Raw genomic sequence first — 14,471 nt, forward strand, 5'->3', positions numbered from 1 at the left:
TTTCGGTAGCCAAAATTTGGGTGCATCAATTGATATACGCTAGGCTTACGTAAAATTCAGGTCTTCACAGTAGAAAAATGTAGATTAAAAGAACAAAGAAATAATTCAGACTTTTGGCTAGGCTATTTTGAATAGAGTGGGAGCTGATCATTACAGTGCTGGTGTTGGGGTATAAACGTAAAAATTAGCAGTGTGTGAGGGGGTTGGTTGGCTGGGGGTATGGGATTAATAAAGAAAAATAAGCCCATAGACTGAATATTTTATTCGATAATTTGTCTGCATCAGCCAAGGGAATTAACTCCACTGCTACAACGATCCGTAACACTAGCGTGTCAAGGCCTACAGAGCTGTACAAACAAGTGATGGACCAATATGTACATGGACCTCATTCAGAGACAGATTGGCCTCCCAAAAAACCCAAAACAAATTACAAAAAGTCACAATTATGACAAAGACAAAATTATGACAAAAGCCTTGAAATTTTGATATACTAATTCACAATTATGAGATAAAAAGTCGAAGTAATGACAAAGTTGAAATTATGAGATACTAAGTCACAATTATGAGATATAATGTCAAAATAATGACATAACGTTATAATGACTCAAAAAGTCAAAATTATGGCATACCAATTGACCTCCCAATAAAGCCTGTTCATTTTCGATTATTTTAATTAATCATCTTGAATTTTTTTGAGATATTAAGTCACAATTAAAAGATAAATGTAAAATTAATGACAAAAAATTATGTGGCTACTGGGCATTCAGAGATTCTACTAGCCATTCTGACAGCGTTAACCGCCATAGTTGATTTTTACCCAATTTATGCCAATTTGGTGGGTTTGGCGGGTGTTAATTTCAAACCCTGCTAGATCACAAATTTGAGATGAAAGGTCGAATAATGACATAGTAAGATAGAATTGAAATAATGAGATAGTAAGTCACAATTGTGAGACTTTGTCGAGAATATTTGTACATGGAGTACAGACAGAGACAGATTGGCCTCCAAAAAAAGCCATAAACATTACATAAAAAGTCATAGTTATGACAAAAAAGACAGAATTATGTCAAAAATTATGAAATATTTATATACTAAGTAGGGCTGGTTGGTATATAGAGTTTGTACTATATATCTATATATTTATTATATTATAAAACGATATGGAATGAGATAATATCGTTCATATCAATATACAGTGGTATGCGAGTGTATCTGAAAAATAGCGAAGGACACAGATTGAGCTGCTGTGGGGACGTGCATAATCCAATTTGTCCTAAACATGAGACATACAGATTATCTCAGTTTAATGCATTAAGATGTGGTGTTTTTCTCACTGCATAACTCATATTTCACAGGTATTGTCATGATTCTGCCATCTAGTTCTTGTTGTTCTTTAATTCTTGAGGCAGGATCATGACAGAACCATGTTTTGTGTGCAAGCACGTGGCCTTTGGTTTGGAGCATGTGCTTGTGTTGTCTCGTCCTCTGGCCCCGCCCCCTTGTTATCCTCGTTTTGTCATTATTGCTTTACCTGTGTCACCTGTTGTTATCATTAGTCTCTCTATTTAATCCCCTTGTGTTTGCTGTCTTGTGCCGGTTCATTGTGATTCTCAGTGTGTGTATCATGTGATACCTTACCTGTGTGTTGACCCGCTCGTGATACCTTACCTGTGTGTTGACCCTCTCGTGAGTATCTAGTGAAGAACTCTGTCTTGTACAATCCTGATCTTGTTGCTGTTATTAGTTATTTGTCTAGTTACCTGTCAAGTCTTAGTCTAGTGTTGTTAGTCTTTGTTTTTGCCCTTCAGTCTTGTTTTACCCCATCGTGGGTTTTGTTTTCCTTTTTGTCAAATAAACCTTGTGTGTTTTCGCAAACTGTCTGCAATTGGGTTCATCCTTACAAAACCCTCACAGGTATATTATCCATCTGTAAATGTTAGAAATGCAAATAGTTACATTTTGCTGTCAGGAGATGACAAGCCTACTGCAAGCGAATCTCCGCTAAACTTCACATACTTCCGTGAGCGAGCGCCGTTGTGCGCGCCAAACTAAATAATTGTTATTGGACAATAAATGTGCCATATGTAGAATTTTAAACTTACAAGTAAGTGTATTTTTATAATAGCAGTAATTCTAAAGTGACTAATGGGGTAATCAAATGTAGGCTAATATAATTAGTCTGTGCTTTTGCTTTTGCTCAATCAACGGGATTGATCTACCTTTGAATCGTGAATGGCGCAATGTATCTGAGACTCAGCTTACGGCAGGGCAGCCGTAGACGTATGTCTCTTTTGACCTGGGAGGTAGGTGGGTGTTACAGCTCTGCAGATGTCGGCCTGGCTCTTGTGCCTCCTAACTGCCCTTTGCAGATGGACGTGTGCTGAGTCCCAGACCCTCTCGTTCTCCTGGAACCAGTGGTTGACAGCTGGCACCTTTGGCGGCTCTCCTGACTAGGGAAACAAGAGACTGGAACCTGAGTATGCACTGAAAGGTACCAGTTCCAGCTGTGTTTGTGGCTATGGCAATACGATCTCAGGAAGCGTCCTATCTCCTAGATCTTCCTCTCTGTCTCCCCATTCGTTTGAGGGTGGTAGACAGATGTCAAATTTACTGACACACCTATGAGGCAGAAGAATGCCTTTTAAACTCTTGAGACGATCTGGGGTCCACGGTCTAAAAAGGTGTCTTATTTTTCTTCGAGTCCATAAGGGAAAGTCACAGAGCCAATGGAACATAAGTTCATCCATCAGGACCTCCCGGCGGAGCAGGTTCTGTGTGGGTAGCTTCCGCGATCTGGTCGTCTAGGTGCCAAAAATTCTCATTGGTTGGTCAGGGGCATGCATACGGAAAAAGAGCAACAGCTTTTTGATTCTTTGTTCCAGGACAGTAAGACACAGTGAAGTTACACTGGTGAAGAATAGAGCCCATCTGTCCTGACGAGGGTTCAAGTATTTGGCTTCTTTGAGGCAGTGACGCCATTCATCCAAAGCCAATTTGATGGCTAGAAGTTTCTGATTGCTGATGTCATAATTCTGCCCCGCTGGGAATAATTTCTTGGAGAAAAAAAAAGGCACATGGATGGAGCATTCTTGGATAACCCTGCTGCTGTGATACCACTGCTCCAACACCCATTGTGGAGTGGTGGTGAACGCCTGCTTGAGCTGATGGAATGCCTCCGTGGCTGCTGGAGACCAAGACGGAGACTTGGGCATCTTGCGTAGCAGGGAGGTGAGAGGATCTGATAAGGTGCTTAATTTGAAGAGTTCCTTTATGATGGTGTATATGGGCCAGTTACGGACAGTGTCCACCTTCCTCTGGTCCATCTGGATACCTTTGGCATCGATGATATAGTCCAGGAACTGAATAGAGGAGCGATGAAATTCACATTTTTCAAACTTGAGGTAATGGTGATTCTCCCTCAGCTTTTGGAGGACCTGCGTAGCGCAGAGGCGATGGTCTGCCTCGTTCCGGGAGTAGATCAGGATGTCGTTAATATAGATGATCACAAAACGATGCAGGTACTCCCGGAAAACCTCATTCATGAAGGTCTGGAATACGGAGGGTGAGTTCGCATGCCCATACGGCATAAGACGATATTCATAGTGCCCTGATGGTGTTATGAAGGTGGTCTGCCATTTGTCCCCCCTCCATATCCGAATGCGATTGTACATGCTGCGCAGGTCCAACTTGGTGAAAATGGAAGCACCTCTCAGCATCTCAAGTGCCGCCGGGACCAGAGGAAGGATATATTTGTACAATACAGTCTGCTTGTTTGAGGGCTTTATGATCGATGCCTTTATGATCGATGATCGATTCACAAGCCTCCATCCTTCTTAGCCACAAAGAAAAAGTTAGAAGCGGCAGGGGATGTAGAAGTGCAGATGTAACCCTGGCGAAGAGCCTCTTCTATATACTCCTCCATGGCCTTTTGTTCTGAGAAGGATAATGGATACACTCTTACCTTTGGCAGGGTGGCACCAGGCAGCAATTCAATAGAACAGTCCTATGGCCTATGAGGTGGTAAACAGGTAGCTGGTTGCTTACTGAATACATACTGGAACACCACATACTCCTCTGGGATCTTGTGGTCGCTAGGAGGAGCACATCAGATGATTTGGTAGCTAAGATGGGTCGAGACAGAAGTTGTAGACAGGGAATACGATGGCAATCGTTTAACTGTCTTAAAGCAGTTGTCATGCCACGAGAGAATGTCACCAGAGGTCCTGGAGATATGAGGATTACGATGTTTTAGCCAGGGGTGACTTTTTTATAATGGATGGCACCAATGCAAAGAGTGAGTGATTGAGTGCAGTGGGTAATAATACCTCGTCTGAGTGGTTTCCCCAGGATGAGTGGACATTCATCTTCTGGCAAGGGATTTGTGGGATGTGGAAACGGTTGATGAAGTCTCTTGAAACTCCTGCGGAGCCCAAGTCAATGAAATTTGCTGAAATGAAATGAGCAGACATCACTCAAATAACAGTGCATTTAAGGATAAAGCCGCTGCAGTTCTGAGAATGTTGCTGGTAAGGCCATGGGACTGGCAGGCAGGTCAGGTGAGGGAGCGGCGACTGGAGGAAGGAGTGACTGGCAAAGCTGGTGAACTAAGTCGGCGAACAGATCGTTTGCGAGGCTAAAGGAGTCCCGGGATCCATATTACTGTTGCGGTCTGGTCTTCTGGTCTTCTGTCACAAAACATGGAAGCACAGGCAACAGGACAATCGTTCACAGGTATTTATTGAGGAGAATAGGTGAAGAAACACAGGTAAATGTCACTGAGTGTCAGCAAGCACAGGAATCACTTAACTTGAGTTAAATAGCTCTTGTAAATTAGGATAGACCGGGACCGATGAAGATGAGGGTAGACCGAGGATGACGATGATCAGCAAACAGGGTGTCAGGAAAGTCTTGCACGTAGGTGAGAGATGGGACCAGACAGCTTAGTGAAAGTGAGTGTGGGCTTATATGCAGGTCCTGGTTAATTAGTGACAGGTGCAGGAAATCAGTAGTCAGGTGAGTTGGAACGGAGAGGTGGAGTTGCAGGGTCTGACGTTGATTGGTATGGCTGGAACCGTGACAGATACTAAGGGTGTATTCACACCTGCCTTGTTTGGTTCAATTGAATCGAACTCTAGTTCGTTTCCCCCCTTGGTGCGGACCTTTTGGGCAGGTGTGAATACAGAAATCGAACTCGGGTGCGGACCAAACAACCGAACCAAGACCCAGCTGAAGAGGTGGTCTCTGTACGGTTCCAAACAAACTCTGGTACGGTTCGTTTACGGTGTGAACATGAACCGACCCAATTGCAAGAAAGCACTGCACCTTTGAGTTAACAGGTTAACCTCGGAGTTGCGTTATGGGAAAGTGATCTGTTGTAGCCTACTACATTTGATTAAATGAGTCGTGGTTTGACCTGGAGCTTCGAAGAGACGAGCTGCCTTATTAACATTTGGGCAGATGCCCATGTATCACAGCTGCCCATGTAGCACAGAATAACACAAAATTAGTAAAAGAACAAATATTGCAGTACGAAATATCTCCATGCTGAGCCTTTTTTGCACTTCCTGATTTCCCTACTTGAGAATCCTTGTCCAATGAATGGACGACCTTAGCACAAGTGTGGTTTTGTTTACAAATTTTGGTTCACTTGCAAAAAGAGCAGTGTAAAAGCGAACCGTACCAAAAAAGAAATAAAAAAAAAATAATTATTTGGTCCGGACCAAAGCAAGTGAACTATCGGACTTTCCTGGTGTGAATACACCCTAAGTCACAATTATGAGATAAAAGGGTTAAGTAATTACATAAAATGACATGATTATTACATAAAGTAAATTTTTTACATAAAGTCCAATTATGACTTTTTATCTCGTAATTTTGACTTATGTCATAATCATGAGGAACCAAAGCATGATTTTATTTTTTTATGTGGAGGAAATGGCCTTTCATACACAATCTGGCATACTTTACTGGGACTGTTGGCTAAATTGTGAACGTCTGCAACACAGATGTATAATGTATGCCCAATTATAATGCACTTCTCCATCATATAATCATCTTTTAAATAAATAAATTCACAAATATGTTATATAAAATTCCACAGATGGAAATAGCTTTAAACATTAATTGTAGCCAGACTCATTTTTGTGAATATGGTGTATAAGCTTTGCATAAAAAGGACCTGTTTTTGAGCTGAAAACAACGACAATGACTTCATTTAAATGTACAGTACTTTTTAAAATCACATTTAGTGTCCACTTTAAGCTGGTTTGCAGTCTAAATATTACAGACAAAATGTTTGCGGTTGTGAATTTAATTTGCACCTCAGCATTTTGCGTTACAAAGAGGAAAAGTAATGGGCATTGGTTTCACAAGGGTATTAAATGCCGTTGGTTTAACATCACACCTGTTCCAGCATAAATATTTGATGACATGATTTATTCCACCTCCTACAGTCAGTGCATTCTTACCAGGTTTGTATCTCTAAATGTGAAACCATCATCTCGCTTTTGCCAGTGGGAGGTCCAGAGATTTCCATCTAAGCAGGGTGCAAGTTATTAATAGAAGGCAACAGTGAAATTTTGGTTTAGGGAGTCTGGTTGTATTGTGACATCAAAATCCACAGCAGTGATCCACAGTAATACATTTTGTACATTTTAATTCCGGGGTTAACAAATTGTGTCATCTATGCGACCATGCTTTGGTCCTGTGTGATCAAGGGTAAAGTTAACTACAATATAACCATACTGCCACTGTTCAATGCAGACAATCTTCAGCAACATGTTCAGATGACATTGTATAGATGTAGGCTATATAAAAATGGACTTTCTCTGAAATTAAAATCAATGAGTTTTGTAATTTAATTTAAAGGCACAAAAGTGTCACATTCAATGACAACTCTCTTATCTACTTTATCGAGATACTTGTAGACAGCACAGACAGAGACAGATTGACCTGCCAAAAAAAGCTCATTTGTTTAAAAATGATTTGAACGAATCATCTTAAATGTATTTGTTCGGTCTTGACTTTCACAGATCTATATCTGAGGAATTAGTCTGATTTGGCTGGTAGACATTGAAGGAGTTTAATGATTCAAAGCTTCAGACGGCCATCTTTGCAAAACCACAAGACAAAAAAAAAAAAAAAGACACCAAGCCGCTATGGATTATATATCAGAGGAGATTACTGTTTTCAGTCTCTGAGAAGATTCTTTTTCAGATGTATTTTTGTCCAAATACAAATTTAGATCTAAAAAGTCCATCAAACTTCAGAAAAAAAGATTGCAATAAGAAACTGCCCTGATCTGCTCCTTATGTAGTGAATTATTTGTTTACTCACAGAATATGAGAACTTCATGCTGCAGGCCCCACATTTATCTTGTCAAGTTTAATCAAATGACTCTTTTTTTTATTCTTATTGTGCCTTTCTAATCATGTTGTTGTTTCAGGACTCAGAGACTCTGAAGTCGACTGATAAAATCTGCAGACAGCTCATCTACCACCTGACCCCTCACTCCAAGTGGCTTAGAAAAAGTATGACTCGGCGAAAGGCCCAGGCTTGGTGAGAAACTTTCTCTGTTTTATGGCATCAAAACATCAGAATATGCTGATATGGAGTAAATTATTTAATTCCATCCCTCAGCATTAATGCTAAAACTGATATACTATTTACTACAGCTTTTATATTATATTATATTATATTATTGTCATGGGTTGAGTGTCTGCAATGAAGCGCACAACGATCCATATTAACTAATAAAGAGCAGGAAAACTGAACAAAGGGAAAAAAAAACAAAAAAAACAAGACCTTAACGTGACAATTATATATTATATTATATTATATTGTCACAATTGTCACAATGTTACATAGCCCCCCTCCCTCTTAAGGAGCATATACCAGACCCATCACATAAGCGCTTCTCAACCCGTCACATAAGTCCAGGAGGGAAGTGGAGTGGAGGCGGACCTGGGGACGGGACAGAGGGCCAGGTCCATGGAGTGGAGGCAAGACTGGAGACTGAGGTGGAGCAAAAGACCACCACAGCAGATTAGGCAGAACTGGTGACCCCCACAGTGGAGCTGAAGACAACCAAGGCGTAGCTGAGGACCACCAAGGCAGATCGCGTGAAACAGGGCAGGCAGGACATTCATGAGTGATGTCAGTGGCAAGGCAAACATATTATTTAATCGCGGCTTCCTTGACGAGACGAGACTTGGGAACTTAGAATGGCCTCTCTGGCCGAGACGAGACAGGAAGAGATTTCAAGGGCGATCTCTGTGATCGAGACAGGACAGACCGGGAAATCTAGGGCGACCCCGTCTGACCAGGTGTGCAAGCCAGCTGAATCGTCCATTGCCGTGGGAGCACTCGTGGAGTACAAGGGAATGGAAGCGAGCCCCGCCAACCCTCCCACCACTGAGTGTGAGTGTTGGCTGGACCCTATGGACAATTTGTGTGTTTGTCTTCAGTCCTGTTCACCCCACACAGCCTCCCTCTCCCACCACCTCTCCAAACACCATTCCAAGCTCCTTTACGGCCGCCTTGACTCTCCATCTCATCGGCTCTCCGTCTGCACTGTGGGCTCCACCACCATCACAGTCATCGCCTCCAGTCGTCCCCAAGGTGATGTCAAACATCTTCACACCATGGCTCCTCCCTCCAGCTACGAATGGAATTCCATGGTGCGAATTCGTGGCTGTGCCCTGGTTCTCCATTTGCACGACCCTGTTCAAGGCCATCACCTGGATTCATCCACAAACCTCAGCACCCTGGACTGGCCTGTTATCCATCCCCCTCCCAGATCTTCGTCCTCCACCAAAGCCTCCTCCAGTCTGCCTGTTCTCACTATCCCTTCGCCCACTCCTCTCCAACCCTTCGCCATCTCCTCGTCCTCCCTCAGAGTCCCCACCCTACTTCCCGTCTTCCGGAAGGGGGTGTACTGTCACAGATTCTCTTTGTTTGGACTTTGTGTTCGTTTTGCACTGTCTAATCTGTCGTAATGGACACTAATGTGATTCGTTATTCAGTTCAGGTGTGTTTCTTTAATTATCCTCATTTACATGTATATGTAAGTTCTCTTGTTTCAGTTCAGTGTTGTTAGGTCTCGTCAATATTATGGTTGTGTTTGCTCTCCTGCCTCTGTTAGGATTTACCTGTGGATACTAATAAAGACTGTCTTGAATCCTCTTTAAATTTCTACTCAGTAAACTGCAAGACAAATATGTTTAGCTTTATCTCACTCAAGTATTGTATAAAATGTGAAAAATACATTTAATTTATTGTTGCAAATATGTTTATATGTTTAGCTTAATTTTTTTTTGTTTTAGTTTTAGACATTTTAGTATTTAAACATTTTATTTCAGTCAGTTGCCAAGGCAACATTTCTGTTTATTTCAGTTAGTTGCCAGTTTTAGTTTTAGATAATACTGGTCCACATCATTTTTCCATTTCCTTCCCTTTTAAGACCTTGGAAATCTTCTGAAATTTGCATAAACTACAGATCTGTTCCATGAGTTATTGAACAGAAATCTGGTAGTAGTTTCAAACAGTGTGATTATAGATGAGTGTAACAAATTACAGCTTTGACCTGCCACCACTGGCCCATTAATATCAGCACCCCCCTCCCCCACGCCCCCCTTCATCTTGGCTATTGATTAGTAGTCTTTTTAACAGCACCGCTGCTGGATCTGAGAAGTGCTGTCTGAAGAGAGAGCCATAAATGCCCTTTGTAACATACTCCCGATTGTAATACTCCCGAACCTAAGTTATCCAACATAAATCTGTTCACTTCGCCTGATTAATTAAATTAATTTGAGCAACCAGTTTGCAGTGTGTTTTACAAGCACCAGTCAATGGTTGCAGAATTTAATTTGCATATGTGTGCTTGTTGAAAAGTGAATAAATGTACATGTACCACCCACATTGCCATTACGTGCACCCTCAATCCATTGCCTCTGCTCAATGCAGTGTTTCCACATACTGAATTAACCATGCTGCCCTGCTCCATTACCTTTAGGCTCTCATGGGAGGATAAAGCAGTAAGTGGATGAGAGAGAGAGAGAGAGGCATTTTCACACTAATACAGTCTCATGTATTATGCAGGGTTGCTAAACATAAGCAACTGTCACTGTACTGGTCATTTTGAAACAAGGTCATATCCCTTATAAAAAAGATAATGTGGCAGTTCCAGTGGTTCAGTGATGCTATCAAATGGTTCAATGACAAAATCTTTTACTTTATTAATTTTGTTGTCCAGTAAAATATGTAGACATACATAAAATAAGATATTATTAAGATATTATGAAATTTCTAAAAGTCCTCAAAACAAGATAAATTAACTTGAGTCGCAAAAACCCTCGTTCCCTGAAGGGGAAATTGGGACCACTTCATGGAGCCCTATAATCTTCGAGTGTCTACAGAACGACCCAATGAACGTTTGCGTGCGTGAATCGCGTCACGCGCCCCACCCCGCAGCGCGGGTATAAAGAGGAAGCGGGCGCACGCACCTTTGTTTTTCGCTGAGGAGCCGAGATCGTGACTGCCGTGCAGCGATGGTCAGCAACCGTGGCGACGGGAAGTAACGTCTCCCATTCCCTCCTTCAGGGAACGAGGGTTACATTTGTAACCGAGACGTTCCCTATCAGTTGCTCGCGTTCAACGTTACGTCGACGTGACAACGTAATTGTGATGCCTATGGAAAACGCCACGGTTGCTGCCACATCCAGTAGGGATCACAACATATGGAACCCAGCCTAGCACAAGTTACAGAAGCATACGAGCACTAGGTCTGGCCCCAGACGCTCCTCAACGTGGGGAACTAAGTGGGGAACTCGACTGGAGCCAAAAAGCGCACATATCCTCTATGTGGAGGGGAGTGGCGCAGCAAGCCGACACTAGAGCGGGAACTTCGGTGTTACTGGCTGGTTGAAGCGAGCACACAGGAAGAAACTGGCTCAACGTGTAGGCTATAAAACCTAGCGAACATGTTAGGTGTCGCCCAGCCCGCAGCTCTACAGATATATCTGTCAGCGAGGCACCGTGTGCCAGCGTCCAGGAAGAACTCCTAAGCAAGGCAAGGCGAGTTTATTTATATAGCACATTTCATACACAATGGTAATTCAAAGTGCTTTACATAGAAGAAATTAAAATAATCGAAAGAAATAAGAATATTTAAAACAGTTTAGAATAAAAAAGAAAAGAAAATACAGTACAAACAGTCGGACGCACAGTGGCACAGTGCTCATTCAGTAAATGCACAGCTAAACAGATGTGTTTTCAGTCTGGATTTGAATGTGAAAGACCTGAGGACTGGTGTGACATGTTCATATTTTCTGGTTCTGCTCAGAATCCTGGCAGCAGCGTTCTGTATGAGCTGCAACTGTCTTATGGTCTTTTTGGGAAGGCCGGTGAGGAGTCCATTACAATAATCCACCCTGCTGGTGATGAAAGCATGCACAAGTTTCTCTAAGTCTTGACTGGAAACAAAGCATCTAATTCTTGCAATGGGGCTGTAGTTGTTAGGCGATAGGGCTAAGTAGAACTGTGTGTCATCTGTATAGCTGTGGTAAGCGATTTGATTCTTTCTCATTATTTGGCTCAGTGGGAGCATGTACAGGTTGAATAGGAGTGGCGCAAGAATTGAGCCTTGAGGGACTCCGCATGTCATGGATGTCCATAAGTATGACCTGAACCATTTTCGGACTATCCCATAAAGTCCCACCCAGTTTTCCATCCTATCAAGAAGTATGTTGTGATCGACAGTGTCAAATGTAGCGCTGAGGTCGAGTAGTACCAGCACTGATAATTTTCCTGAATCAGTATTTAAGCGAATAACGTTTATTATCTTTATGAGCGTTGTCTCTGTGTTGTGATGCGGTCGGAAACCAGATTGAAAATTGTCAAAGTATCAGTTCGAGCTTAAGAATTAAGCTGATTGAAGACAACCTTTTCAACGATCTTGCCTATGAAAGGAAGATTTGAGATCGGTCTATAGTTGCTTAATATGGTCTTATCCAGATTGCTCTTTTTAAGGAGGGGCTTCACAACTGCAGTTTTCATGGAGTTTGGAAAACTCCCAGAGAGAAGTGAGGCATTTACCACTTCTTGGAGATCTGCTTCTAAGCTGTTTAACACACATTTGAAAACAGATGTGGGAAGTGCGTCAAGGGCGCAGGTTGATGTTTTAAGGTGCTCTTTCTTAAAATGTTGCCATCAATTTCTTCGAAATCAGACATATTAACTACTTTCTCAGGTTGTGGTCTAATATGTCTGACCCAAGCGCAACTCAAGGATGTGCTGATCTCTTTTCTGATATTATTGATTTTCTCAGAGAAGAAGGAAGCAAACTCACTGCATTTGCTGTCTGAGAGCATTTCTTTGGGAATCTGGCCTGGTGGGTTTGTCAGTCTCTCTACAGTAGCAAAAAGAGTTGTTTAAGTTGCTGTTTATAATATTCGAGAAGAAAGTCTGTCTAGCTTTGCCTAGTTCCATATTGAAAGCATGGATGCTGTCTTTGTAGATGTTATAATGGACGACAAGTTTTGTCTTCCGCCACATGCACTCTGCTTTTCTGCATTGTCTTTTCATATTTTGCACAGCTGTTGAGTTTCTCCAAGGTGCTTTTTGTCTGCCACTCTTCTTCCTGACTTTCACAGGAGCAATATCATCAATTACACTTTTAACTTTTGAGTTAAAAGAATCAATGAGAAAATCAACATAGTCAGCAGATATGCTTGGTGTTAAAGATATAGCCTTCATAAATAGTACACTAGTGTTCTCATTTAAGCATCTCTTCTTGACAAACAGATCTAGCTTCAATGGCAGGAGAGATCAATATATCAAAGAAAATACAGAAATTATCAGATAGTGCTACATCCTTAATAGCAATCGTTGTTTAGACCCTTACTGATAAGTAAATCTAGAGTGTGTCCACGATTGTGTGTGGGACCATATACATGCTGAGTCAGATCAAAAGTTTTTAAAACGGTTTTGATTTCTTTTGCCATATTGGTTTCTGCATTATCTATGTAAATGTTAAAATCTCCAGCAATGGTAAAACAGTAATTGTTTATAACAGTTCTGTAAAGTCCTCAGCAAAGGCTGGAGAGTATTTTGGAGGCCTGTAAATAATGATAAGTAAAATGTCTGGAGCACCTTTTAACACAATACCCAGATATTCGAAATATGGGTTATTCCCAAATGATATTTGCTTTCATTGATAGACATCTTTAAAACTTTTTATTGATAGACATCTTTTACTTGTTCTGTAAACATTTTAGAAAGTTACTGTTATCATAGCAGAGACCCACATATCACTGAGAGCTGGTATCACCTGGAGCAGATGGAGGAGGGTGTGGGCCCTGGCGTTGTGGCAGAGGCCGAATAGCTCTCACAGGAGGAGGGGGAGGGCGAGCTGGGCCCGCAGGCTTTGGTGGTTCCGGGGCCTGCCGTTTTTTGGTTGATACCTGGGGGCTCGCAGCAAAAGAGTGGGATAGTTTGGTTCCAGCATACACTAGTTCTTCCATTTTCTCTAAGAAGCACAGTAGTGGAGATGCTAGAGAGAGGGATAACGTGTCTGGTGAGTGGGGCTGTTGCTCTGGTGTTATCGGAGGCTGTAATATGTTGTCCTGGCTTCCCTGGCTGTTTTCCAGAAAGTCGTCCTTGGGTGCTGAATCTGGGAGCAGTTCTAATATGTCACAGTCTGTCTGCGGTGAGCTCTGTGGGCAGGGCTCAGCTGAGATTGTGTCCGTGAGCAGAGGTTGTTGTGGCTGAGTGGTGTTATCATTGTCCTTGTGTGATATGTCAACCGCATGTCCATTCAGGTGCTGAAGTAAAGGCCTGTGGTCATTCATACTGTGTCCAGGTGTGTGTGTGCCATTCAGGTTGAGTGGATTGGCATACACTGCAGAAGAATGATGTTTGGGTGGTGGCCATCCTGTTGAAACAGTTGTCTCTGACTCCAGAAAAGATTGAAGTTGTCAATTATGTTCACTCCTTTTATATTGCAGGTTTTTTGCAGCCATGTATTAAGCCCAAGCAACCATGAAAACCTGTTGGTTCCTCTTACTGGGAGTGGTCCACTGATGAATGTCTGAACTTTCAGTCTTTTAAGTGTTTCAAAAAGTTAATTGAAATCCTTCTTAAGGAGTTCTGACTGCTCTTTATGAATATCATTCTTCCCCACATGAATGATAAGTCGATTTGTGGTCTTATGTTTCATCAGAATGTTCTGAAGTTCCCTGTTTACATCAGATGTTGTTGCTTGTGGAAGGCAGCACGTAGTTGTATCCCTGCTGCTAATGTTTCTGATTATGGAGTCAACCACTATCAGAGTCCTGGGCCCGGATGCGCTCTGAGCTGAGTGTTGCTGTCTGCTCGACCTTGAGCGCCAGTTAGCATCAGTGTTAGCTACTGGCTGATTCGATCTTTGTTTTATCACATTCATCACATTTGGGGATTCCTCATCTACATTCATT

General features: G+C 42.1%; 1 protein-coding gene across 2 annotated transcripts in view; it reads left to right on the plus strand.

Moving 5' to 3' along the window:
• lrrc75ba (leucine rich repeat containing 75Ba) overlaps positions 1-14,471 on the plus strand; it is a 58,479-nt gene that overhangs the window by 21,678 nt on the left and 22,330 nt on the right. For both annotated transcript variants that reach the window (XM_056246578.1, XM_056246577.1), the window contains exon 3: positions 7,445-7,557. In XM_056246578.1, the coding sequence (XP_056102553.1) occupies positions 7,445-7,557 (113 nt within the window). The remainder of the gene's footprint in view (positions 1-7,444; positions 7,558-14,471) is intronic.

Source organism: Rhinichthys klamathensis, unplaced genomic scaffold, assembly GCF_029890125.1.
Source record: "Rhinichthys klamathensis goyatoka isolate OS25496 unplaced genomic scaffold, OSU_Roscu_1.1 h1tg000040l_1, whole genome shotgun sequence".
In the NCBI taxonomy this organism is placed as follows: domain Eukaryota; kingdom Metazoa; phylum Chordata; class Actinopteri; order Cypriniformes; family Leuciscidae; genus Rhinichthys; species Rhinichthys klamathensis.